Source organism: Bubalus bubalis, chromosome 12 (genome assembly GCF_019923935.1).
Source record: "Bubalus bubalis isolate 160015118507 breed Murrah chromosome 12, NDDB_SH_1, whole genome shotgun sequence".
NCBI lineage: Eukaryota > Metazoa > Chordata > Mammalia > Artiodactyla > Bovidae > Bubalus > Bubalus bubalis.
The window spans coordinates 43,288,232-43,307,179 of NC_059168.1; the positions used below are offsets into that span (position 1 = coordinate 43,288,232).

General features: G+C 38.2%; 2 protein-coding genes across 6 annotated transcripts in view; one reads left to right on the forward strand and one right to left on the reverse strand.

Moving 5' to 3' along the window:
• Positions 1 to 12,246, reverse strand: part of PUS10 (pseudouridine synthase 10) — an 84,690-nt gene extending 72,444 nt beyond the window's left edge. For 2 of the 5 annotated variants that reach the window (XM_006073869.3, XM_025261081.2), the window contains exons 1-4: positions 11,874 to 11,959; positions 7,491 to 7,631; positions 4,706 to 4,969; positions 3,898 to 3,984 (exon numbers count right to left, since the gene is read on the reverse strand). In XM_006073869.3, the coding sequence (XP_006073931.1) occupies positions 3,898 to 3,984; positions 4,706 to 4,969; positions 7,491 to 7,631; positions 11,874 to 11,882 (501 nt within the window). In that variant the 5' untranslated portion in view covers positions 11,883 to 11,959. Of the gene's footprint in view, positions 1 to 3,897; positions 3,985 to 4,705; positions 4,970 to 6,273; positions 6,507 to 7,490; positions 7,632 to 11,873 lie in introns of those variants that run through there. The other 3 variants (XM_025261079.3, XM_025261078.2, XM_025261082.2) reach the window with 3 other exon arrangements.
• A 121-nt stretch (positions 12,247 to 12,367) lies between these two features.
• PEX13 (peroxisomal biogenesis factor 13) overlaps positions 12,368 to 18,948 on the forward strand; it is a 33,166-nt gene continuing 26,585 nt past the window's right edge. Inside the window, exon 1 of the mRNA XM_006073868.4 lies at positions 12,368 to 12,589. Within this exon, the coding sequence (XP_006073930.1) occupies positions 12,498 to 12,589 (92 nt within the window). The 5' untranslated portion in view covers positions 12,368 to 12,497. The remainder of the gene's footprint in view (positions 12,590 to 18,948) is intronic.

Sequence of the window (18,948 nt, forward strand, 5' to 3'; positions counted from 1 at the left end):
CTGTATGCAGGTCAAGAAGCAACAGTTAGAACTGGACTTGGAACAACGGACTGGTTCCAAACTGGGAAAGGAGTACATCAAGGCTGTATATTGTCACCCTGCTTGTTTAACTTATATGCAGGTCGAGTCATGTGAAATGCTGGGCTTGATGAAGCACAGGTCAGAACCAAGATTGCTGGGAGAAATATCAATAACCTCAGATATGCAGATGACACCACCTTTATGGCAGAAAGTGAAGAAGAACTAAAGAGCCTCTTGATGAAAGTGAAAGAGGAGAGTGAAAATCTGGCTTAAAACTCAGCATTCAAAAAACTAAGATCATGGCATCCAGTCCCATCACTTCATGGCAAATAGATGGGGAATCAATGTAAACAGTGAGAGACTTTATTTTCTTGGGCTCTAACATCACCTCAGATGGTGACTGCAGCCATGAAATAAAGAGACACTTATCCTTGGAAGAAAAGCTATGACCAACCTAGACAGCATATTAAAAAGCAGAGATATTACTTTGCCAACAAAGGTCTGTCTAGTCAAAGCTATGGTTTTTCCAGTAGTCATGTATGGAGTGAGAGTTGGCCCATAAAGAAAGTTGAGCACTGCAGAATTGATGCTTTGAACTGAGGTTTTGAAGAAGACTCTTGAGAGTCCCCTGGACTGCAAGGAGATCAAATCAGTCAATCCTAAAGGAAATCAGTCCTGAATATTCACTGGAAGAACTGATACTGAAGCTGAAACTCCAATACTTTGGCCTCCTGATGCGAAGAACTGACTCACTGGAAAAGACCTTGATGCTGGTAAAGATTGAAGGCAGGAGAATGGATGACAGAGGATGAGATGGTTTGATGGCATCACCAACTTGATGGACATGCTCAAACGCAAGCTCTGGGAGTCGGTGATGGACAGGGAAGCCTGGCGTGCTGCAGTCCATGGGGTTCCAGACACAACTGAGCATTTGAACTGAACTGACCATGTGGAGCTTTCATTCTCTTAGCAGTGACCATTTGACCCTTTTCATTTGCAAGTCATTTTCCTTGGAGAAGGAAATGGCAACCTACTCCAGTATCCTTGCCTGGAAAATTCCATGGATGGAGGAGCCTGACAGGCTACAGTCCATGGGGTTGCAGAGTCAGACATGACTAAGTGACTTCACTTTCACTTTCCTTGACAAACAAAACAGGATCTTCAGGGTACTGCTTTCTTTATATCATGCATCAGCAGTATACCTTCAGTATCAAAAAGCAGATCTATCCCCTTTTCATCTCTGTTGATCTAAATATAACTTTAAGCACCCTGAGTCTTCCTTAGCAATTCTTGCAAGTCTGTGCTCATTTTTCCATTTGCTATTATTATAGATCTAAGCCTCCTTCTACATTTGCCTTAATTTGACTTCACCTTTCCTATATTTTTAAAAAATTGATCTCAGGCTGGTAAAATAAAAAAATTTAACTGTTGGAGTTGGATGATACATACATAGGGTTCACTAGGCTAGTCTTATTACTTTTGAAACTTATCAAAGAAAAAGTCAAACAAATATATAAATACAAATGTTTATACACACACACACAGAAAGTGAGAGAAGATAGCCCCCATTTCTTCTTCATTGGGATATATTTTTCTCCCTAAACATTATTTTATTGGTTGGGGTAATTTGCTTTTTTTTTTTGGTCATGCCGCATGGCTTGCAGAATCTTAGTTCCCCAACCAGGAACTGAACCCAGGCCATGGTAGTGAAAGCACAAATCCTAATCCCTGGACTGCCAGGGAACTCACACAGATAATCTGGCTTTAATGAAAGTCTGAATTGCACTTTCTCTGAATTTCCCAATCCTTTTATTTTCCAGCCCAGATTCCTATGCCATTTTTTCTTTGACTGCCTTTTCCTCTAAACTGTTTGAAGTCTACATATCAAAAGTCTAGTATATATTCTAATTATGCCTACTTCTCCCATCCTATCAGGAATACAAATTTTTAAAGGTTTTTTCACTTAGGAGTAGATTAGTTCCCCCATTATCCTTTAGGGCAGTGTATCAAAACATAATAATAAAAGAAAATGACAAAGTGAACCATAAACATGATTTGCTGAAAATATCTGGGTTGCAAAAACAGTATACTGCAAACTTGTAAATAGTTATTATTCTTAAGAATATAATGGGTAAAAATATATTACCCATTAATACAAAGGAAAAACTTTATACACTAAACTGTGGAAATGTATTAATATATTAAATGTATTAATGTATTAATTCCCCAATAATTGGACTAATTATATATTTCTGCTAATAGTTTAATGATTAAAAATCAATTATAAAAAGCAAGAAGAGTTTATGAAGAATAATTCTATTTTTTATTTAAAGAAGCATCTTCTATTTCTAATATGGAATATAAATACTTCATAAGTATTCAACAAATACTAAGTTAAGAGTGTTAAAAAATCACATATGTGGTAAAAACGGACACTACAAATTTTAATGTAAAAATATAAACATTCAGATGAAGAGGTTGGTAGCAAGATATATAACCACACTTAGAAAATATATTTCTTTTCCTATCTCTGTTACTCAAATACTGAAACTTTTTGTGAGTCAGTTAGCTTTTCAAAGTCTGTTTTTCTCTACCAGAATTGGACCTATCAGTGAGAAATGCATTGATGACTGACTAGAAAATTACTTTGTGTTCATGAACCTTGGTATCGCATCATCATCCCCTTTACTCTTTCATTTGCTCTGTTATCTTGTCATCAACAGAGACACTACTGAAAATCACTCTACTCTTTTTCACATCCCACCTCTTCTTTTTCATTTATTCAGCTTCAACAAGTTTTAAGTCAACATTTAGCCTTTTAGGGGCTAATAAACATACTCACCCAAAGAAAGTGATGGTACAGATAAAAGGTGAAGTTTTGGGATTCTTGGGGAAAAGATACCTCATACATACAAATGGATGTGTTTACAACTCGTTATAAGTTAAGATTATAGAGGTCATTCTCTCTATGCTACATTTAACAGTTTTAGCAAAGACAGCTTTGTTTTCACATCAGTTTCTACACACAGGAATGTTATGATAATGCCTGCTATTTTTTTTTCACTTACTAAAGAAAAAAAGTTAAAATAAAGTACTTTCTCTCCATTTTTCCATTGACTAAAAGAGGTGTCACCTTTTTATATTTTACTTTGGAAAAGAAAGGCTCATCAAAATTAAAATGACCTTAGCCTAGGACCATTATAAAACACATACATTTGCCCCCAAAGATCTCTGAGTAGTAGTAGTAGTAATGAAAGTCACTCAGTCATGTCAGACTCTTTGCGACCCCATGGACTATACAGTCCATGGAATTCTCCAGGCCAGAATACTGGGTAGCCTTTCCCTTCTTCAGGGGATCTTTCCAACCCAGGGATTAAACCCAGGTCTCCCACATTTCAGGCAGATTCCTCACCAGCTGAGCCACAAGAAAAGCGTAAAAATACTGGAGTGGGTAGCCTATCCCTTATCCAGAGGATCTTCCCAACCCAGGAATTGAACTGGGGTGTCCTACATTGCAGGCAGATTCTTTACCAACTGAGAGGGAAGCCCCAAAGATCTCTGAAGTCCTGGTTAAATCTCTTTCTCTGACCAGCATGTCTCACACGGAGCTAATGCTCAATGAATGTCGCTACTGAATAAGGGCCTTTAAAAAAGATGGCAGTCCTGCGAGGGATAGACGAACTTGAACCAATAATTCCTTTTTTCATTCATTCACTCAACATTATTAAACATTTATAATAATATAATGCTTTCAGACATTCAATAAATACACAAACTGTGAAAACATAATATGGTAAGGAATATTTATACTTCCCTATTTTTTAGGAATTCTATTGCACACTTCACATATAGTTTTATGAATGTAAATGACCTTACCTCTCTTACAGATAGCTGCGGTGGGAAGGAGACTGACAATACCAAGTTGGTGAATTCAAACCCAGAGGTCTCAACCTTTTGGCACACCTAAAAATGTATTACATAGAAAGTATTTTTTATTTCATAAAAAAAGTGTTATACAGATTTCTAGGAATTGCTGAAAATTTTACAGGAATCTTCATAACTTGAATTTTTGGTCCAAGAGACAGCACTGAAAAACTTCTAAACTTTTATCTTTGAGTAGGAAACTCTCACAAACATCCTGAAATCAAATATTTGATATCACGAGGCACCAAAAGAGCCAGGACTCACCTGCAGAATAACCTATTGAATGTCAAAATACTGTTCTATTAAGTCACCTGATAATTCAGAAAAGATTTTAAACAAAATAAAGCCAAATAGGCACTCTTAACACGTGGCAACAAAAAGCAATCTCACCTTCAATCATGTACCTTTCACAAAGCTATAATACTCATCTTTTCTAGACACTGAGAGGTCTCAAAAAGAACTGTTTCTCTAACTCCTTAGCTATGTTAAACAGCAAAAGGGAAACTGCCATATTTTGTTCAATTGAACAGCACTCATAACAGAAATACATGAATACATACTTCATTGATTTTTTTCATACATGTTGATAAAAAGGTAATTTGAGAATAGTAGACTTTGTTTTTTAAAAAATTTAAGAAAATACTCCAATGATCCATTTGTGTGAAACAAGTTAAAATGAATGGCATTCTTCCTTTGGATACAGGCCTTAGAACTGAAAATCTTTATATATTACACATTAATTTAAAAAAAACCAGTGTACCTTTTTAATGAACTCTTTTTCACAGAAATCTTGAAGAATTCCTAGGCATACATTGCATACATTTAAATTTGAGTTCTTGGAAGAACTGCTTCCATCTTCAGTCACTGAGAGCTTTTCCTCTCCATTTTGACTCAGACTATCCATCCCATCAATCTGATCTTCTGGTTCTTGGAGTCGAATTTTCTTGGGAGGAGGGTTTGGAACCTCAGAAACTAATTCATCTTCTTCAGCTTCCAGAAATTTTTGTAGTTCATGGAGCAACTCCTGAAAAGTTAATTAAAAAGAAAAAATAATGACTCTTTGACGATATCCTTAACAGGAATGAAAATTATGATATTTCATAGACTTATACAATGCTGCTTTACATCAATTCTGGAGCAACAAATTTGTTTTATATAACCAGCACTGGCTTTAGGGAGAATTTAGAAGAGATTTACCTAGTTCCTATAATATGTGTGTGAATATTTTTTTAAAAGGGTTTCATACATCAGAGGAGCTAAATTCTTAAATCTGAGATGGAAAAGCTCCATTAACAAATTTACTGATTTGATTTGTAGTTCTGTTTTGATGATCATTCACTTGTTAATTTCAGCAACACAAACAAAACAAAAAACTTCAATTCTAATTATTAACAAGTAGAAATGCAAACTGAATTTCCATTCATGTTAGGTTATTTAATAATCTCACAACCACGAAAATCTCATATGTACAATGTTTAATATAAAATCTAAAAAATTAGATTAAAAGTCTACTAAGTAAAAATAATTTCAAGGCAATCAACTACACAAAGGTAAATAGATGCTGGCAATGCTGAAATTTGGCATCATAATTACATACCACTAACAGGCAATTATTGAAAAAAGCTCTTTGCTACATTCTGATTTCCCTAATTTCTGTCACTCTTAGTATTGGAATGTAAATTGTGGCACTGCTTTCAAACATTCTCATATTTCAGACATTCCACTCATCTAAATATTCAGAGGACTTTTCTTCTGTTTTGTCTAAATTAGGCAGATATTGTTCAGTTGCTGAATAAATATCCCTTTGAAATTCAGTCACATTACAATTTACTGACTCCAAAGGAAAAAATCTTTCACTCAAACAAATTTAATTCATTTTATTAAGACATTAGTTTTCCTATTAACTCTTTAACAGAGAAATATGTACTCATACCTATATACACATACAGGTATATTATGGCCCACACAAACATGTTTATTATTACATAAGATCAATAATGTCAATAAACATTGTACAGATATATTAATATGTATGTGCACATATATGACATGATTAGAAAATACCAAAATATAAGTATATTTACCCAATAAAGTCCTCAGATATTTTCATGTTTATTTACATAAAATGATATATTAGTTGGTAACACTAAGTCTCTATACAAAACTTACAACATATGTATAAAACAATGTATTTGAAAATAATTGAAGAGAGTTACATAAACTCAATCTTACTACTTTGTAGTTATTATGCATATAAATGATACAGATATATTTATTCGTTATCATAGCATATGTACCATTTTCAGTTTTCAAAGTGTTTTCACATACGTTATTAGATATTGTCCCTTAAAATCCTGTGAGGTGGATGTTATCATCAATCCCATTTACAGAGGAGAAAACTGAAGCTGGAAAGTGGTGGAACTGGGGTTCAAATCCATGTCTTCTAGCTCCAAATTCTAGGCTTTGGATTCAGACAGACAGTTCATATCCTAGCTTGCTCACTTAATAGCTGTGTAACTTTGGGCAGGTTGCTTAACCTCTCTGTGTCTCAGTTTCGTCATCTGAAAATAGAGATAATCATAGTATGTACTTACCTGATAGGTTATTATGAGGATTATATGAGCACTTGACATATAAAAATGTATATGAATACCGGACATAATTACTAATTTCCAAGATAATAGAAACGATTAATACATAGAAGGAATGACTGCTGTTGCTAACTCCTGGGAAATTTTTTTTCTGTCTGTGACATGTGCAGCATGTGGGATCTTAGTTCCCCAACCAGGGATTGAACCCATGCCCCCTGAAATGGAAGCACAGATTCTTAACCACTAGACAGCCAGGGAAGTCTCTGGGAAATTTTTTTTTAATTATAGGAAACTGAGCGTGCAGGCATGCATGTGTGTGAATTTGTACTGCTTATATAAGTACATATTTATATACATATATAATTACTATCTGCCTCTTAAATGAACATCACTATTAGAGTAAAATATATTTCACAAAATGTTATATATCTTATATGAAACATTCTATAAAATGTCAAAGCTCTCTGTATATTACCATAAATGTCAAAGACCTCAGTATATTACTTTTTTGTTATGAATAGCAGCAAGTGATGATAGATGATAAACATTTACTTCTAGAAAGTTACAAGTACCCCTATTTAAATACAAGTGGTAAAACAGAAAAAGAAAAAAAAGCAACCAAACTCATAATGCTTCCACCCCCTTCTGTTATGTTTTACTAAAATCTGGTGAGAAACACTATTTTGTGATATTCTGTCTAGATAGTCTTTAGGGAAGGTCTATGCAAACATTAAATGTACCAGGAAATTGCTCCACAAAGATCCTACTATATTAAATGCTAAATATAATCACTTAAGAAGGAACTTACATTTATATGGTAATGGAAATTCTAAAATTATCATTATCAGTAATTATTTCATTACAGTTTTTTAATGAAGATACTTGCTCTCAAATACACAGGTACTGACTTTAAAAATAGAGACCCTTTCTTAACTTTAGAAAGAAAGAAAATACCTTGTAGGGAAGTTTGTATGGTGCATGAAAATCCACACCACAGAATCTGAAGATACATCTTGGACAGGTACCAGTACTGAGCAACGACAGGGCCACATGCTTGTTTTCCACAGTCAGAGGAAACATATTCAGTAATTGCAACTAGAAAAGAAGAATAAGTAAAACTAATGAGCATCTTTTGTGCTTTACTTTCACAGACAAATATACGGTCACCTTTAAGGATAAGACTCTTCAAGGATAAAAAGTTCATATTTGGAAATCACTATTTGGTACTCTCCAATAACGTTGCTTTCATTACATCCATATTGAAACATAAACTCGAAGGCAATTTATTAGATGGATCAGGTAAAAGTTTCTAGTTGTCGAGGATTCAACATTCTAGATTACGATAAGTGCATCAACATAAGTAAATCAATCAAAAGAAATAAAAATAAAACAAATAAAATATGGTTGTATCTGAGGAGGATAATGAAAACAAGAATAAAGACTGTAATTCTGCTTTTTATTTTGTACCATTCAGTATTGTTTGAGAACACAGAGTAGTAAATTCGATCAACTTTCCTCTTAGAAATCAAAAATGAGTCTGCTAGCAGTTTCCCTGGTGGTTCAATGGTAAAGAATCTGCCTGCCAATGCAGGAGAAACAGTTTTGATTCCTGATTCAGGAAGGTTCACCATGCTGCAAAGCAACTAAGCCGTGTGCCACAAGAGAGTAGTCCCCACTTGCCACAACCAGAGAAAAGCAGGTGCAGCAATGAAGACCCATACAGCCAAGAATAAATTTTATATTTTTGCTAGAAAAAATAATCAGATCATTCTATGTTATGTAATACTTGACTGACCTTAATGATAGCTAAGCAGACAAGTATTCAAAATAAAATGATCAGTAGATTCAAAAATGTCAATTTTACTTTGATGAAATAACTAAAAAACAACCAACTACTGGCAAAGTGAGAACAATCTATTCTTTCCATACACAAGTAAAAATTCCAACAAAAACAAATTAAATGCAAAATATTTCAGAGTAATTGTTGTCTAAAACAACTTACTACTTTTCAATTTGAAAAAACTCATTTAGAAGTAAATACTCCATAGAGAATAGGCTCTTGTTGCCTTGAAGGAGGGGTAATAAAAATTAAATTATGAAATCATTCTTTTTGGGGGCAGGGTCTTCTGATTAAAGAATCAGCTCACATTAATTTAAAATGAGGAACTAGTGATGTTTTATAAAGCCATAATTGCAAGGTAATGGTACTGCTGCTGCTGCTGCTAAGTCACTTCAGTCATGTCCGACTCTGTGTGACCCCATAGATAGCAGCCCACCAGGCTCCCCCGTCCCTGGGATTCTCCAGGCAAGAACACTGGAGTGGGTTGCCATTTCCTTCTCCAATGCATGAAAATGAAAAGTGAAAGGGAAGTTGCTCAGTCGTGTCCAACTCTTAGCAACCCCATGGACTGCAGCCCACCAGGCTCCTCCGCCCATGGGATTCTCCAGGCAAGAGTACTGGAGTGGGGTGCCATTGCCTTCTCCCGGTAATGGTACTGAGGTACTGATAAACTACTGGTACCTTTAATTTGTGCAATGTCATAATGCAAACGAACTTGCTTAATATTAGTGGGAGAGTGAAGCTCTTACCAACTGCTTACTATGAAGATGTGACTCTTAGAATCAGTTTATGTTTTCTAACCTTTTAAACCCACTACTAAATGCAAGTTTCTAAATGTTTGTGGCCACTTATCAAGAGTAGATCCTTAACAGAAAATAATGAAGACAGGTAGATAGTTCTATGGAATTCTTCACCATAAAAATCAGTTGAGCAGGCAAGACTACAAACAACAGATTGCCTGTGGCTGGGTTCTAATTCAGTTAAATATGTGCAGTTGGGAGGGAGAGGCAGGGAAGGAAATCAGGTCTGTCTGGACACACCAGTGAAAACTTTCAGACACCCAGATTGGGAAACACTGATTTAGGGTTGCCCAAGTAAATTGGAGCTTGGAAAGTAAATAATTGGGCTGGAAGAAGCACAAGCTGGAAATCAAGATTGCCGGGAGAAATATCAATAACCTCAGATATGCAGATGACACCACCCTTATGGCAGAAAGGGAAGAGGAACTAAAAAGCCTCTTGATAAAAGTGAAAGAGGAGAGTTAAAAAGTTGGCTTAAAGCTCAACATTCAGAAAATGAAGATCGTGGCATCTGGTCCTATCACTTCATGGGAAATAGATGGGGAAACAGTGGAAACAGTGTCAGACTTTATTTTTTGTGGCTCCAAAATCACTGCAGATGGTGATTGCAGCCATGAAATTAAAAGACACTCCTTGGAAGGAAAGTTATGACCAACCTAGATAGCATATTCAAAAGCAGAGACATTACTTTGCCAACAAAGGTCTGTCTAGTCAAGGCTATGGTTTTTCCAGTAGTCATGTATGGATGTGAGAGTTGGACTGTGAAGAAAGCTGAGTGCCAAAAAATTGATGCTTTTGAACTATGGTGTTGGAGAAGACTCTTGAGAGTCCCTTGGACTGCAAGGAGGTCCAACCAGTCCATTCTAAAGGAGATAAGCCCTGGGTGTTCTTTGGAAGGAATGATGCTAAAGCTGAAACTCCAGTACTTTGGCCACCTCATGTGAAGAGTTGACTCATTGGAAAAGACTCTGATGCTGGGAGGGATTGGAGGCAGGAGGAGAAGGGGACGACAAAGGATGAGATGGCTGGATGGCATCACCGACTTGATGGACTTGAGTCTGAATGAACTCCGGGAGTTGGTGATGGACAGGGAGGCCTGGTGTGCTGCAATTCATGGGGTCGCAAAGAGTTGGACACCACTGAGCGACTGAACTTAACTGAAGTAAAGAATATGTGGAGAACACTCTTTACAAAATGAAGCTCTGTGTGACCATTATTTACAAAAGATCTGAATCTCTTCCCCCAGCCCATTTAATCTAACAGTTTGGTGCTGTTAGAGAAGGGGTTGGCATTCTTTAAGAAGCTGATTGTCAGCATTTAAAGTGTATCCTTAATGCACTGGCCTCACAGAGAAACTGTCTCTATCTTGCCCCTTTATCTTTTCTCCTCCTTTCCATTAGCTAGGTTAAGGATTTCATTTAATTGAGAATTAAGCTTTAATTAGAAAGAGAAACAAATAAACCCTCCTGACCAAAAAAAAAAAATCCATGAGTGATGTTTAAAAAGGACACTTTGTACCGAAGGTTTCACTGGAGACTTTACTCTTTGTTAAAATGTATGTTTTACCTTTCCTTTGGCTTAAAGACAATGTTTGTTCCTCTAGTGGGTTGACTAGAATGAAAGTATCAGGCAAGTCAATAAATGACACATCATAATCTCTTAGCTCTAAAAAATTCTCAAACCTGTTTAGAATTAGGAAAACTCCCGACTTGAGTAATTTGAAGAGGTCTTAAAAAGCAGAACAAAACGCTCTTCTGTAATTATGTTAGTGGATTTAGAAACTTCTCAAGATCATTTACGGCAACCCACTCCAGTGTTCTTGCCTGGAGAATCCCAGGGACGGGGAAGCCTGGTGGGCTGCCCTCTATGGGGTCGCACAGAGTCGGACACGACTGAAGCGACTTAGCAGCAGCAGCAGCAGCAGCAAGATCATTTTTATCTGGCAACCATCTAGCGACTTCCCAAGCATGTTAACACTGTTGGGAGAAAATAGGCTGTGTCTTAAATTTGGTTTCAAACGTACAGCGCTGAAATGATAGGATTTCATAAAACATGAGAAATCAGTTATTGCATATTAGATTTCTTATCTTTGAAGGCAAGCCTTGAGAAATACATCCCGTGCTGTAAGGTTTTCATTGTTGGTTGCCTTCAAGATAGTTGCTTTTAGTTTACATGTGTACACAAACAACTGGAACATATTGCAACAGAACCTCTTCCCAGGTGTCAGGATCCCTAGAGTCTCTTCTCCATAAACCAGCGGTAACTCGCCCGGTCCCTGGTTTACTAGAGGAGAGGATGAATTTTCTCTTCACATCTCCGACGATTACAGAAATTATTTATGGCAAAGGAGCAGGCAAAATACCCAGGCTGAGTCTCACATCCTGGGAACTTTTAAAACTCATTTTCATACAGAAGGGGGTCAATTCGTTTTGTGGGGTGGGGTGTGGATTTTTTAAATAAGGAGATGCTCGTAACTTCATCGCGCTACCGATACGCTCTGCAGTGGAATCTAATTTCTGGAAAGTTCATCCCCAGGTCTAACCTCGAGTCTTCGGCCAACCAAGCAAGCCCTTCTCCCCTTCACTCAGATCCAAAAAACTTCCCACGCACCCCTCCTTGCTATCAAAGCCTCTCCAGAAGGAAGGCAACAATCCCCTCCAGCCACACCTCTCCGGCACCCAGTCCGCAACCCCTCACCTCAGACATCCTAGCCTCACCTTCTCCCAGGACGCCAGTGCCTGAAATTTAACCCCTTCCAGCCCTCAGAGAGAACGGGGAAGACTAAAGACAACGCACCTATTGCGTCTAGCAATTCTGTTCCCCGAGGAAACAAGAGCTTTAGAACGAAAGTACCAGGTCTCTCACGCGAGGACTGAGAGAACTCTCTCTCCCCTGTATGTTGGCAAGGAAATCAGTCAAGATGCCTGGCAAGTCGCAACACACCCTGCCTCCTCCGCGGGGGGAGAAGTGCGTGGAGCATTACTCCAGGAGGGTGCGGGACTTGTCCCAAAGAAGCCTCCGTGGGACTCCGACGTCTGGGGCACTGTAGCCGCTGCCGGAAATATCGATGAACTCTTATCCTCGGTTTAGAATGGAAATTCTTTCTAGGACAAATAAAAAGAGATCATTTCTTCCCATGGATTAGTGGTATAGACCTAGACTGTAATCCCAAGCAGCAAAACACCACGAGCCACATCCTGACTTCAGGGGCGGTCCGGGTGGAGGGCTCGGCGCTCTGCAAGTTGTGCCTGGCGTTCAAGCGGCCGGTGTCCAGGGGCCTGGAGAGTCCCAGTTCCGAGCGGGAGCTGAGAGGAGGCGGAGATGGCGTCCCAGCCGCCGCCTCCCCCGAAACCCTGGGAGACCCGCCGGATTCCGGGGACCGGGCCGGGACCAGGACCTGGCCCCACTTTCCAGTGAGTGTGTGATTCTTCAGGCCGCGAGTTTTGTGGGCCGCAGCGCGGACTTGGCAGGAGGCGGTTGAGGCCGTTGTTGGTGCTCAGGTGTCCCCTCCCCCTCTCCACCAGCTCCCACCCGCACCCTTTCGGGGGTCGAGGTGCAGCCGGGGCGTCTGCAGGGGTAGTTTCGGTGTCAGACAGCTGTTTCTGATTCGGCAGCTCTCGATAGCGACGTTTTCCAGGGGGTGCCTGTGCGCCTGTGTGGGTGTGGGTGCTCGGAAGCAAGGGGCAGGTACCTTTCTCTTTTCAGTGTCCCTTCTCTTTGAGGGACACTGAACTGCTTGATTCTTTTAACTCCGCCATCTCCACCTTAAAAAGACTTTCGGTCCGTTGTAGGTGAGAGAGACATTTGCCCAGCCTCTCTCATTAGGGAGCAAAGTCTCTGAAGCCTTATAACCATCTTTCTACAAGTTGGTGAAAGCCCAAAAGGTCAGTTTTACGCAACTACAACTCAAGCCTGTGCTCTGCGTTCTTTTCCAGCATAACCCAGCCTTGTTTCGTATAGAGATTGGTGAAAGCAACTTGAAAGCGGGAGTTCAAAACTGAGGCCTAACGGTGGCCTTTGTGTGCTACATAGCGAGTGATTTTTTTTTCTAAGGCCTAAGGTTTTTTTATTTTAATCAGTGTTAAATGAATCTACAACTCAAAAAAGGTTAAAATAGAATTAAAGAGAATTTCACGGCCTGTGTGATATGTGTTGGGTGGATCTGGACTTTTTAATTTTTTAAAATTCTATATTATAGTTTTATTTTATATTGGAACATAACAACAGTGTTGTGTTAGTTTCAGGTGTACAGCAAAGTGATTCAATCATACATATACATGTGTCCTTTTTCACATTCTTTTCCCATTTAGGTTATTTCAGAATATTAAGCAGCTTTCTCTGTGCTGTACAGTAGATCCTTGTTGATTATCTAAATACAGCAGTGTGTACATATCAGTCCCAGACTCCCAATCTATTCCTCCCCCACACCCTTGGCCCCTGGTAACCATAAGTTCGTTCTCTAAGTCTGTGAATCTGGACATCTTAATTCAGATGGTGAGACTGGAATGTCAGATCACCTACTATGGTATGTTTCTTTACACAGAAATCGTGAACATACTGGAATGAATTTCTGCTATCTTCTGAAATCTAGTTATCTTTTATTAAGATGTTTGAGCACAATTGCTACTTTATTTAATAATGATAGGCACATAAGTAATAAGGTTTAATTATGCTGTTAAGCTGGGTGACACTTTCTGCTACCTCTTTTTATGAGTGGTTGACTCACTTTAAAAATTTGGACTGCTGTTGGGAAGAGCAAACTTTTATTCTTGCTTCTGGTTAAGTTCTGTTTATGTAAAATTAACCATTTTCCCACTTTTTAAGAAAATGTGAATTGTAATATGTTAAACACCTTGAGACTGGTAGAGACTAAGATGATAAATACTCATGTATTAACTCCCAGCTTTAAGCAGTTAGTAACATTTTGCCAGATTTGCCACAGGTCTTTTACAAAATGAAAAGTAGAGCAACAGTTAAACCCTCCCGTTCTTCTTTCCTACAGTAACTACTGTCCCTATTTGGTGTTTACTGTGCATAATGTTTTTGTTAGAGGAGGAAATGGCAACCCACTCCAGTATTCTTGCCCAGGAAGTCCCGTGGACAGAGAAGCCTGGTGGGCTACAGTCCATGGTGGTCGCAAGAGTTGAACACAACTTAGGAACTAAACCACCACCACCAATGTTTTTATACTTTAGTATTTGGGTTTGTGTGTACATTACATATGTATGTATGTATTATTTAGTATATTTTTAAACTTTAAATAAATATTATCAAACTGTATGTTATCATTTGCATAGTGTTTTTCCACTAAGTATTATTTGAAATTTATCTTTTTCATTCATATAAGCTGTACAGGCAGATATTGTAGATTGGGAGATATTGTAGATTGGGCTCCAGACCACTGCAATTAGTGGAATATTGCAGTAAAGCAAGTCGCATGAGTTTTTTGGTTTCCCAGTGCATATAAAAGTTATGTTTACACTCTATTGAAGTCTGTGCAGTAGCATTTTGTCTAAAGAAATAATGTACATACCTTAAAGATACTTTATTACTAAAAAAAAATTGCAAACTATCATCTGAGCCTTCAACCAGTTGTAATCTTTTTGTTGGTAGAGAGTCTTATCCCCATTGCTGAAGGCTGGAGTGGTTGTGGCAGTTTTTAAAAATAAGACAATGATGAAGTTTGACACATTGGTTGACTCTTCCTTTCTCAAATATTTCTCTGTAGCATGCAATCCTATTTGATAGCATCTTACCCACAGTAGAACTTCTTTCAAAATTGGAGTAAATCCTCTCAAACTCTGATGCTGCTTTATCAACTAGATTTACATAATAGACTATATCCTTTGTTGTCATTTCAACAGTCTTCATGTCCTCACCAGGAGTGGATGCCATCTGAAGAAGCCACTTTCTCTGCTTATCCATAAGAAGCAGCTTTTCACACATTGAAGTCTAATCATGAGGTTACAGCAATAAAGTTACATCTTTAGGCTCCACTTTAGTTCTCTTGCTATTTCCAACATATCTGCAGTTACTTTTTTCTCTGAAGTTTTGGGGCTGCTCAAAGACATCCATGAAGATTGGAATCATCTGCTTCCAAACTCCTGTTAAAATTGATATTTTGAACTTGTCCCAGGTATCACAGATGTTTTTAATGGCATCTAAAAAGTGCCGTTAAGAAAACTTTTCAGAAAGGTTTTCAATTTACTTTGCCCAAGTCCATCATGGAAATCACTATCTATGGCAGCTATAGCCTTATGAAATTTATTTCTTAGATAATCGGACTTAAAAGTTGAAATGCCTCTTTGATCCATGGGCTGCAGAATGGATATTTATTAGCAGGCATGAAAACAACATTAATCTTGTTGTACACCTCTGTCAGCTCTTGGGTAACCACTTGAGTTGTCAGTGAGCAGTAATATGAAAGGAATCTTTTTTTCTGAGCACGAGGTCTCCACAGTGGTCTTAAAAATTTTTAGTAAACCATATTGTTAACAGTTATGCTGTAGTGCAGACTTTGTTGTTCCACTGATAACAGCATAGGCAGAGTAGATTTAGCATAATTCTTAAAGGTCTTAGGATTTTCAGAATGGTAAATGAGCATTGGTTTCACCTTCAAGTCACCAGCTGTATTAGCCCCTAACAGATCGTTCTTTGAGGCTTTGAAGCCTGATATTGACTTCCCTCTGATTATGAAAGTCCTAAATGGCATCTTCTTCCCATAAAAGGCTGTTTTTTTGTCTGCATTGAAAATCTATTATTTAGCATTGCCACGTTCATTAATGGATAACTTGCTAGAGTGTTTGCATTAGCATTTGCAGCTTTATCTTCTACTCCCTTGTTATAGAGACAGCTTCTTTCCTTAAACCTTGTGAACCAACCTCTGCTAGCTTCAGAAGTTTCTTCGGCAGCTTCCTCACCTTTCTCATCCTTCACAGCACTGAAGAGTTAGGGCCTTGCTTTGAATTAGGTTTTGGCTTAAGGGAATATTAATGGCTGATTTGAGGTAGCCAGACTACTAAAACTTTTGTCATATCAGCAATAAGGTTGTTTCACTTTCTTATTCACATGTTCACTGGAGTAGCATTTTTAATATCCTCCAAGAACTTTTCCTTTGTATTCACAACTTGACTAACTGGTGTAAGAGGCCTAGCCTTTGGCTTGTCTTGGCTTTTGGCATGCCTTCCTCACTAAGCTTATTCATTTCTAACTTTTTTCTTTTCTAGAAAAATATTTATCTATTTATGTTAGCCATATTAGGTCTTAGTTGTGTGGCAGCACACAAGATCTTCACTGTGGCACACAGATGTGTGGGCTTAGTTGCCTCTCAGCATGTGAGATCTTAGTTCCCCAACCAGGGATTGAACCCATGTCCCCTGCTTTGCAAGGCCAATTGTTATCCACTGTACCACCAGGGAAGCCCTCATTGCTAGCTTTTGATTTAAAGTTAGAGATTTGTGACTCTTCCTTTGACTTGAACACTTAGAGGCCATTGTAGGGTTGTGGATTAGCCTAATTTCAACATTTTTATGTCTCAGAGAATAAGAGGATCCTGCAAAGAGAGAGACTTTGGAGGAAAGGCTGGTCAGTGGAGCAGTCACACACAACATATATTTTGACAGTTTGCTGTCTTATGAGTGCAGTTCTTGGTGTCCTAAAACAAGTAGAGTAGTAACATTAAAGATCACTGATTTCCATAACAAATATAATAATAACAAAAAAGTTTGAAATATTGTGAGAGTTACCAAAATGTTACTCAGAGACACAAAGTGAGCAAATGCTGTTAAAAAAAAAAAAAAATTGGCGCAGACAGCCTGGGTGGAAGGGGTGTTTAGGGGAAAATGGATGCATGTATATGTATGGCTGAGTCCCTTTGCTCTTCACCTGACACTACCACAACATTGTTAATTATACCCCAATACAAAATTTTTAAAAGTTTGGGGGGAAAATGGTGCAGATACCTAGTCTTGACGCGGGATTGCAACAAATCTTCAATTTGTAAAACACTATATGCAAAGCATGATAAAGCAAGGCTTTATAAAGTGATGTATTCTTCTAGTATGTTTTAATTGCCATAGAATATTCTGTTATATAGGGGCTTCCCAGGTGACTCAGTGGTAAAGAATCTGTCTGCTAGTGCAGGAAATGCAAGTTTGATCACTGGGTTGGGAAGATCCCCTGGAGGAAGAAATGGCAACCTGCTCCTTGCCTGAAAATTCCACAGACAGAGGAACCTGGCGGGCTACAGTCCATGGAGTGACAAGAGAGTCAGGCACGACTGAGCATACATATTCTGTTATATAGAAGTAAATTGTGTATATATTACAGAATTAGTTGTTTAAAGCTACTACTACTTTCAGTAAGCATTCTGTGTCTTTCTCCTTGTTCACATTTCCATGAGGTTTTCTGAGAGGTGAGTTACTTAGTTGGAAGAGTATGCTTATCTTCCACTATTGACTATTACCATGACACTCCTCAAAGTGGTTGTATACCAATTTTTACATTTTCACTAGCAGGGTATTCTGTTTCTCTATATTTTTTCCAACACTTGATGTTATTTTATAGTACTGTATTTCTGAATCTAATGCGTGTGAAATTATATTTAATTTGCACTTCTCTGATGATAATAAAATTTAGGATCTGTTTTATATTTCTGGCTTTTCTGGTGGATCAGACAGTAAAGAATCTGTCTGCAATGCAGGAGACCCCAATTTGATCCCTGGGTCAGGAAGATCTCTGGAGGAGGAAGTGGCAACCCATGCCAGTACTCTTGCCTGGAGAATTCCATGAACAGAGAAGCCTGGTGGGCTACAGTCCATGGGGTCACAAAGAGTCAGACACAACTGAAGTGACTTAGCACACAGCACATGATATGTTCTGTTGTGCTATTTATCTATACTTATGCTAACACCGGAGAAGGCAATGGCACCCCACTCCAGTACTCTTGCCTGGAAAATCCCATGGACGGAGGAGCCTGGAAGGCTGCAGTCCATGGGGTTGCTAAGAGTCGGGCATGACAGAGCGACTTCACTTTCACTTTTCACTTTCATGCATTGGAGAAAGAAATGGCAACCCACTCCAGTGTTCTTGCCTGGAGAATCCCAGGGACAGAGGAGCCTGGTGGGCTGCCGTCTGTGGGGTTGCACAGAGTCGGACACGACTGAAGCGATTTAGCAGCAGCAGCAGCAGCATGCTAACACCACACTGTCTTTATAATAAGTTTTTATATTTGGTTTGTCAGGATCCTTCATGCATTGCTGTACTTCATAATTGCTTTTGTTACATTTAGCATTTATAAAAAGACTTACTGGGATTTTTTTATTTGAACTTTATATTTTATTGGAAATTCCATTTATAGATAAGTAAGTCTTTTCATCCATGATTATTGTGTAAGGTGAAATTGGTGAAAATTTTATCCTTTTTTTACCTTATGTAATGTTTTATTGTAGTTCCCATGAAGTTCTTCCCTATCCTTTATAACATACAGATATTATATCCAGCTTAATGTCAGACTCTTAATTTGCCCTGATGATTTGGTTCAAGTTTTTTAAATCCCATATTGACAATCCTGTCATTTATAAATAAGCCAGCATAAATAGCCAACATCCTTGTATTGGTCCATAGACCTAACATTCCAGTTTCCTACGCAATGTTGTTCTTTACAGCATTGGACTTTACTTCCATCATCAGTCATATGGGAAATAGATGGGGAAACAGTGTCAGACTTTATTTTTATGGGCTCCAAAATCACTGCAGATGGTGACTGCAGCCA